Source organism: Quercus lobata, unplaced genomic scaffold (genome assembly GCF_001633185.2).
Source record: "Quercus lobata isolate SW786 unplaced genomic scaffold, ValleyOak3.0 Primary Assembly Scq3eQI_107, whole genome shotgun sequence".
Classification (NCBI taxonomy): domain Eukaryota; kingdom Viridiplantae; phylum Streptophyta; class Magnoliopsida; order Fagales; family Fagaceae; genus Quercus; species Quercus lobata.
This window is the reverse complement of record NW_022154705.1, coordinates 118,983-128,089: the sequence shown is the minus strand read 5'-3', so window position 1 is coordinate 128,089 and position 9,107 is coordinate 118,983. Positions and strand designations below refer to the sequence as shown.

The 9,107-nt window shown below is 34.1% G+C and overlaps 1 protein-coding gene across 2 annotated transcripts; it reads left to right on the top strand.

Annotated features, from left to right (window-relative positions):
- The first annotated feature begins 646 nt into the window (after nt 1-646).
- On the top strand, nt 647-3,829 carry LOC115972853. 2 transcript variants are annotated; one of them, XM_031093088.1, is made up of 4 exons: nt 647-839; nt 1,280-1,606; nt 1,728-2,291; nt 3,497-3,829. In XM_031093088.1, the coding sequence occupies exons 1-3, from the start codon at nt 765-767 to the stop codon at nt 2,265-2,267; spliced, it is 942 nt and encodes a 313-aa protein (XP_030948948.1). In that variant the 5' UTR covers nt 647-764; the 3' UTR covers nt 2,268-2,291; nt 3,497-3,829. The 2 variants fall into 2 exon arrangements, with proteins under 2 accessions (XP_030948948.1, XP_030948947.1); XM_031093087.1 differs by having other exon boundaries at nt 1,227-1,606.
- Nucleotides 3,830-9,107: the final 5,278 nt, after the last annotated feature.

Below are 9,107 nucleotides of genomic sequence, written 5' to 3'. Positions count from 1 at the left end.
CTATCATTCATGCCTAGAAGCTACTCTGTCACGCAGAGCCAACCTACCCTGCCCCCATTTACCACTGTCCAGTCTCCCCTCTTTCCCTTTCGTCTTCTTTTCACTCTCACATTCTCTCTTTCCCCAATGGCCTGCTGATCACGTTGTCCTTCACTCCTTCTCCCCCAAAATCAAAGCCCTAATCTACTCGCACAGCCCAGCTACACCCTTGATCACTGAGATTTTGATACTAATTGGTTTGCCAGTTTTGGTATTCGCAATTCAAATTTTGAGAACTGAGCCTTCAAGGAAGGAAGATCGGGGGGAGTACAAGGAAGGCGATTACATTCCTCTCTTCTCTGTGAAATCTCATTTTTTCAACGTTTGCTTATGATCTTCTATTTGAACTCGAGCTTGGATTTTTTTTTTTTTTTTTTTAAATTCTTTTGATTTGGTTCTGACTTTCACTTTGGCTGCTGAGAATTTCTCCTTTTCTTTTTTATCTATTGAATTTGTGCTAAGAATTTGAAAAATTAAAGAAATGAAGTTTTGGGTCTCAATATCTTGATTTTGTTTAAGAAACTGTTTGCTAAGTAAATCATTTATCCATTGTTAGTCATAGAAATATATATATATATATATATATATATATATATATTCAGTGAGGCATATTCATATTTTGATTTTGAGCTTCAAAGAGAAAACTTTATAGATTGTTTTTTTTCCACTTGCTGTGAGGCAAATTCTTACTTTAATTGCCCTTCACCCCACGTCTGGCATTACATATGAAGCTCGCTTCGTCCTTCTCAGTCTTTGCACCATCTTCATCATCCTCCTCCAACGACGTTCCTGCACCTAAGGTAAGTGTTTAATGTTTCTGTTAAATTCAAAAATGGTATGTTTATCGTTACTAAAATTTGTTCATTAGTTGCTGTTCATTGTTGCTTGTTGCTCTTGATGTTGGACACGTTTTTCCTCCATGCCCTTCTAACTGTTCATATATGTATAATTTCTGAAATGGGCTTCCTGAAGCTAACAAAGGTCTAAACTGGTTACTTGCTTCCCTGCAATTAATTTTTAATTGGGATTTTAGATTTGGTTTTTTTTCCCTTGCTGTGTGTAACTTGTCTGCAAAAGAATGCCTTCAAAATATACCTGTAATAACTGCTTTGAGTTAATCTTCACTCTGTGTTGCTCTGGATGCATCACTTTCTTTTATACATAACTCTACAACTTGTTTGGTACAGTTTTCTGTTCGAATGACCAAATATTTAGGGCTCAAGTGTGTATGTCCTATTAGATGGCAGACCCATCCGCTGCTGAGGGTTTGAAGTTATCATGGACTGCACCATTAGAAAAGCAGTTTATTGATTTTTTGTTGGAAGAAAAAGCTAAAGGGAACATTCCTAATGGGAAAATGAAGAAAAAACGTTGGCCATTTGTCACAGATGTGTTTATCCAACGAACCGGAAAACACTGTCGCCAGGAGCAAATAACCGAAAAATTTAAACGGCTTAAGCAGAAATACCGTGCGTTTTCCCTACTAATTGGTAGATTCGGAATGGAATGTGATCTTGTTACCAACACCGTCACAGGTAGTGAAGCGGCGTGGTCAGAAGCAGTGGCAGTGAGTGTTATACATTTAATTTATTTTCATGCCATTCATTATTTAAATTCTTCATGTAAACAATCTCATATATACCAGTGTCTCTAATCCCATGTATATATCACATCTTGTCTGTTTCTAGTTGAACCCTAGGTGCAAGGGCTTTTATAAAAAGGGGCTGGACCACTATGAGTTGCTAAGACAGCTCTTCCACACGGGCATGGCAACCGGATTTTTACAAACATCCTCTGTGCAGGGAGTACATGTCAGTGTTGAACCTTATAGTTCAGATGATGTGGTCAAGCTTCCCCCCCCAGATATGGGGCAATGCAGCAACCCAAAAGGGAAGCAGCCAGCTCACCCCGACACCTCAACTGGGAAGAAGAGGAAAGCTGGATCCTTTGATAGAGCAACTAATGCTATCGTGGAGACGGAGATGTCAAGAATATCGCGTGATAAGGACAGCGAAAGTCGAAAAACCATAGATTCTGCACAAGTTCTTGATCCCTTATCAATGGTAATGGCCACGGAAATTGTGAACTCTATGGCTGATTCTCTTGGTAATGAAACCATGTTCGAGGTCCTCGAAAAATTAGAAAAGCCCGAATGCAGGCAAGCTTTCATCAAATTGAAACCGGAAAGACGACGGGGCTGGATTGAGCAATTGACTAGTTTACCCTAGGGGAGTTGGTGAAGGAATGAGTAGGTGGGTTCATTGTTTTTCATTGTTAATAACGAGCCCCCATGTTTTTCATTGTTTTCTCAGAATTATAATCAATGAATTGTAAAAATTCTAAACAAGGATATAACTAAAGCCTGGAATCCTAGTTGTGCTTCTATCTAGACTAGAAACACAGTGCAAAAAGGGTTTTTTGCAAGTTGCAACCCCATAGAGCACAACTTTCATGATAGTTACATATCATAATGTTTAGAAATATTAAGCAATATTTGAATCTCTTCTTGCTGTATTCGTGCTGGCATTTGTGTAATTGTCTATTTTGCTATTTGGATATATGTTTCACTTGTCTGAACCACTATGACACTATTAAGGTCAGTCAGTCTTTTTGTTTCGACTTTGTAGATTTCTTTTGCCTTGTCAGATGTTCTGCTCATAATTCATGCACATGTGGCATAGTTTTACTTTTATATATAAGTTTCTTAATGCATTTTATCTACATTTAAAGCATAACAATTACTTTACTGTTTGTGTCATGTTCCATAATATTTAATTTTATTGTGGATGATATTGGGAGATGGCATTGTAAAGAGGTGTTTGCTGTGTCTTATTTTACTTCTTTTAATGTGTTCTGTTGCTTTACATTTCCAATTCATGGTGGCACTGTTGTAGGTGCTTTGTTTTTTATTTTGGAAATTGTGATTAATCAGAAAAAGGAATTCTCCTGTTGTTTAAGTCATCGTGAATAGTCTTTTTTTGTTCAAAATTTCCAATTACCCAACTCCAGTTTAAACTATGTTTTTCTGGGTTCAGTCAATTTCTTATGACTATTCTTATTTTAGATATTTGCATTTTTTTCTCAACGATATCTTTAACCATATTGAAATAGCTTTGCTATTTGCCTTCATATGGCCATTTTCTTGGATATTGATATGTTATAATGGTTGTTGATTCCCCAATTATATGTCGATGCTGAGTAACTCACTGGATAATGTTTAGAAATATTAAGCAATATTTGAATCTCTTCTTGCTGTATTTGTTCTGGCATTTGTGTAATTGTCTATTTTGCTACTTGGATATATGTTTCACTTGTCTGAAAGTTAGACTATGAAGAACTTGCCAGGGTTAACATTGTCTGCATATTATGTAGTCATTATTAAGTGATTGTTCTTCTTTGACTAATTAATTGTTGTGTGAGTGCTTTCTAATGCTTTTGAATCTCTTTGCTCCTGCAGGAGCTTGAGAGGAAGAGAAAGGAGAGAGCTCAGGTTGCATATGAGAGGAAGAAGCAGTTGACAAAATTGAGGGTTAAAGCTGAGAAGACTGCTGAGGAGAAGCTTGACCCCCAGCTTGAAGTTATTGCACCTATCAAGTACTAAGCATTGAAATGCGGTTATTTATATTGAAAAAACCTTGGGACAGCTGAGTTGCAGTTAAATTTCTTTAGCATTTTGTTACAATGTTTCTGTCGGTTTGTGCAGGGTACATCTGCCTTGCTGCAATTTTTCAAGTAGAAGATGTCATGTTATAAATTGTTATCTGGGTTTTCAAATTAGCTATGTTTGTGTCATTAATTGTCTCGTACTCCATTAAACATTTTTTACTTAATTTGTGATGTCATTTGTATTTTTTGTTTGTGGATTGGATGATAATATTTTCATGTTATTTCTAGAATGTTTACTTTTTTGGGTATGTTTGTGTATTTTTCTGTACATGTTAAATGTGTTCACCTCCACTGTTGATCTGCCTCCAAGTTCCCACTATTTGTCATTCATTGGACCAATGATTTCCCTAACTAATTCTGGGATTAGTAGAACCTACAGCTAGATATTAGTAAGAGAATACAGGTTCAGATGCTTGGGGTATGCTATATCAGATTGCCTGGTCTTTGGAAATGCTAAATCAGATGGCTGAATTTTGTGTCTTATGATCTCCTTGTGAACTCATTTCTAGAAGAATTACCGTTTCATACTTTCATAAATATGGAAATACACGCAGATGACCTCAATCAGCAGAACGAATAAAACTTTGATTGCCAATCCTCAGCTGCTTGACATTCTTTTAGTAAGCATATGAAACGTTTTTCAACCCCCCAAGAAAAGGGTGTCAGATAATTTTAAAAATAATGTCACGTTCTTACAAAATTGCAGATTAGCTTGTATATTCAGTTAGATAATTTAATGAACGTATTTTACATAACGTCTACCAAGCTCACTGTAGTTGGCATCTGCCATACTTGGTTAAGAATTTTATATGAAAATTTAAATTCATTAATGAAATTTAAATTTTGTAGTTTTGATAACTTTTTCAATTCTCAATTCTCTTTTTAAGCATAGAGTGATGGTACTGAATTGACGTTTGAAATCAAAACTCTAAGCTTAGAATCCATAGACTCTATGATGTGACTACTTAGTTCTCAGTAAAGCTGCTTCTTAATTGATGAATCTGCTATGGTAAGATTCTTAGGTGATTTTTTTTTGAGGTTGCTTTATTAAATGGATTTTACTAACGTGTGCAAAATTTTGGAAAGAGTCCGGTTAATGAATGCTCTAATAAATTCATTTTTGGATAAGTTTTATTGGAAACTGAAAAAGTTGTCAAAACTTTTTCAATTTCTGATAAAACTTTTCTAAAATTGGTTTACTAATTGTGTGTCCTTAGGGCACACACTAAATAATTTATGAAAATTTATGAGAAAGCTGGGAAGTAGTTGTTAAGAGATCTGAAGTAAGATTTGAATCAGAAAGACTTCATTTATGAGAATAGGCCGTTGGTGGATAGAGGAGTAAATATGAATCTAAAGAATTTATGAAAATTTATGAGAAAGTTGGGAAGCATTTGTTAAGAGATCTGAAGTAGGATTTGAATCAAAAAATTTATGAATCTAAAGAATATGAGGTAGAGTCCAAATGAATCTGTTGTGAATGAGGGAGAGAGAGTAGTTTGAAGAGGACTCTGTGTGACAGAGAAGCTTTAGGCATGAATGATAGAAGGGTCCGGTTAATGTGTCTTAAATGTACATATTAAGTTTTTTATTTTTGGAAATATTTTTTTGGGAATTGAAAAAACTGTCATTACTTTTTCAATTTTCAAGAAAATTTTTCCGAAAATGGAAATTAAATTCTTAGAGCGCACATTAGTAAAATCCACCTTCAAATTGAAACTGTAAATTTCAAACAAAAACAAGAAACAAACAAACAAAAAAAAATCTACAGCATACTTCATCTTATTTAATTAAAAAAAATTACTATTTCCAAACAATCCACTCATATGTGATGGTGCCAAACTGCTCTCTCATATTATAAAATCTCAGTGCTCATAGTGCTGTCTCATATTATAAAATCTCACTCTCCGTTCTCTCTACTCTCATTCTCAGTCTCAACTCTCTAGTCTCAATCTCAGTCTCCGTTCTCTCTACTCTTAATCTCAACTCTCAAGTCTCTCTAGTCTCAATCTCAGTCTCTTTTCTCTCTGCTCTCAATCTCAAGTTTCTAGTCTCAACTCTCAACCCCTCACTCCATACCCTCCACCTCCACGGATACAGCCCTCTTGTCTTCTTACGACAAAAACCAGTGAAATAGATGGCAGAACCATCATCCAATGCTGATGATGCGAAGTTATGGCCCGATGCAACAGAGAAAAAGTTCATTCTTTTTTTGTTAAAAGAAGCAGTTGATGGGAACGCTCCTTACAAATAGGCAACTGTCACAAAAAAGTTTAACAACATATCCAAAAAAAGCTATAGCCTCCAGCAAATAAGTGGAAAATATAGTCGACTTAAAAAAAGATACGTTGCGTTTACCTATCAAATGGGTTGTGATGATATGAAATACGATTACCATACCAACACCTTCGAAGGAACTGCGGACGCGTGGGCAAAAGCAAAGGGGGTCAGTGTTATACATTTATTTAATTTTCACGCAGTTCATTTTTTAAATTCTTCCTGTAAACAATCCCATATATAACGGTGTCTCTAGTCTCATGTATATCACATCTTTTCTGTTTTTAGGTATACAGTAGGTGCATTGACTTCAAAAATAAGGGACTGGACCACTACCCGTTGCTAGGGCAGCTCTTCCAAGCAGTTGCACAAACATCCTCTGCCCGACGGGTCCGTGCAGCTGATGTGGACTCCTCTGCCCGACAGGTCAATGCAGCTGATGTGGACGAGCAAGGCAGCGACCCCAAAGGGAAGCAGCCAACTCGCTCCGACACTCACCCCTCCTCTGGGACGAAGAGGAAGGCAGTGTCCCAAAAAACTGTAGAATCTGATGATCGCTTCTCATTGGAAAGGGCCACGAATGTTTTGGCCAGTCTCGATTTTGATAATGAAACCATGTTCATGGGCCTTACCAAACTAGAAAATGACGCAAAGAGGCAAATTTTCTTGGCCTTGGATCCGGACAAATGACGGGACTATATCAATTATCTGCGTCGTTCTCAATAGGGGAGTTGGATGTATTGTTTTACTAATTTCTTCCCAATGTAATTATTGAAATAAATTTGTAGCATTTTCACAATGATCAAACATCAACCAATAGGAGGGAGGTGAGTGAACTTTATCGCATTCCATGCTTTTAATATCATCGTTATTGCTTAGCTAAGAGTTGGGCATATATTATGGAAGTAATGAGATATATCTGACCAATATAACCAGCACAATAGTTCAGCAAAAAATATATGTATCACCAGCACAATATTGTGAAAGTTAAAACAGACTTTAATAATAATAATAATAATAAAATTAGAACGTACTACATCCAACAAACAGACTTGTTCTAATAACAATTCATTCAAAACTTTTACATAAACGAATTAACAAATAGCCTTTGGTGCATATGCTAAGGAACTTTCACATGCATTATCATATGCTAAAAAACAAACCAGAATTTGGTCTTGTATCATGTTGATGTGCTCTACATCCATTTCATTGAAGCAAATACAGCCTGAATTAACTTACTTGCTATGATTCTCGGACTTTATAAATGTGGGCCCCTAATTTTGGTTTTAAAAACAAAAAATTGTAATTATATATAGCTACCAAACAGGCCTAAATGCTCTAATTTGAATTTTTATTTATTAATATTTACTAATTAAATATATTTTATATAAAAAAAATTTTCAAACTTCCTCTCAAAGTATTAAATATATTTTATACCTTTTTTGTTAACTCTTATATTACCATGTAAATTTTTGATAGCATACATATTTTTATTTTATATTATCAGTATAAACTTATTTTATTTTATTTTTTATTACATTAATTAAAATGTATAACTATAAGAACTCAATATTTTATCATTATCTATACTACTATTTAAGGGGTTTCCCCTATTTGGATTCCTCATTTTTTAGTTCAAAAATGTCCTTACACCCCTATGTTTAAGGAGAGACAAAACTAAAGGACAATTTGATAAAAATGAAACCCTAACTCTTACTAAAACATTGCCTAAAATACCCTCATCATATTCACATACAAGTTTTCAATTAACGAGGATAAATATGTTAATTAAAACTCCTACACTTTAAGACCCACAAACTCACGTACACTACCAGTTTCTATCTCTCATTCTTCTTCAGATTGAAGACATTTAGTTTAGCTCTTCATCCTTCTTTATTTTTCTTCAGATTGAAGACATTTACTATCAGAGGCTCAAGCAACTTTTCAAGTTCTATCTTTTGCAAGGGTACGGTAATTTATTACTGTGGTTGACTTCGAGATTTTAAATAGGAGGGTTTGTGCTTGAACTGGTTGCTTGAAAAAGGATATTGTTAAATATTGTTTCTTTTTATTTTGGCCTAGAATTAAACACAAAATCCTTTTTTAAGTTTTTTTTTTTTTTTTTTTTGGGAATTTACTGTATTTTTATTAAGAGAATTAAGCTACTTGGATGAGAATTAAGACTGATTGGTGTTGCATTTATGTGTGTAGGTATTGGATAAGAATCGATTTGAGAGCCTCATAGTCACAATCAACAAGACTCTCTCTATTTATGTGTGCAAGTACTTATATATTATTCTTCTCTGTTTTGGTCCAAGAACTTAATATTTAATGTGATTTAGATTGCTAACACTTTTTCTAGTTTTAGGGTTAGAGATTTGGTGAACAATTTAGGTACAACTGCAAGGTCTGGGACCAAGGAATTTATGGAGGCATTGCAGGCCAGAGCAAATATAAGCATGATTGGTCAATTTGGTGTTGGGTTTTAAGGATGGTAATTTACGCTATTCTTTTTAATATAATTTACGCTATTGTTTTTGGAGGGTATTATGTAAACAAGTTTTTCCATTTAATTTACACTACTTTTTAAAAAAAATGTAATTTACGCTACTTTTTTAAAATGGTATTATTATATTTTTGATGTATCGTGTTAATGGTTATCCAATTTAAACCTCACATGAAGTGGTTGTTATCTAAGAAATTGTTGTAAAAATATTTCTTTTGTAACATAAATTATATTTATCATTTGTATAATTCTATGTGAAATTCAATATACATTTTTTTTTAATAATTATTAATTTACTACTCTATAAAAAATGTTACGTATCTTTTCTCAGTTTTAAGGGTAGTTGATCTCTTTGAAATTTAAACTCTTTTTCACTTTTGTTATGGATGTGTAGTAAGTGGCTAACTTTTAGGATTATAATAGTACATGTAGTTATCTACAAATGTGTACGGTTTTTAAACTTTGAATACAATACCAATATATCTATCAATAATCATGTAAGGGAAATGAAGAGACCACATTTTATTTCTTATATCTAACTGTGTATGTGATGTCATTGATTTGTAATATTCAATCTAAAACATGAAATTGAGAGTAAAAAAAAAAAAAAAAACCATTA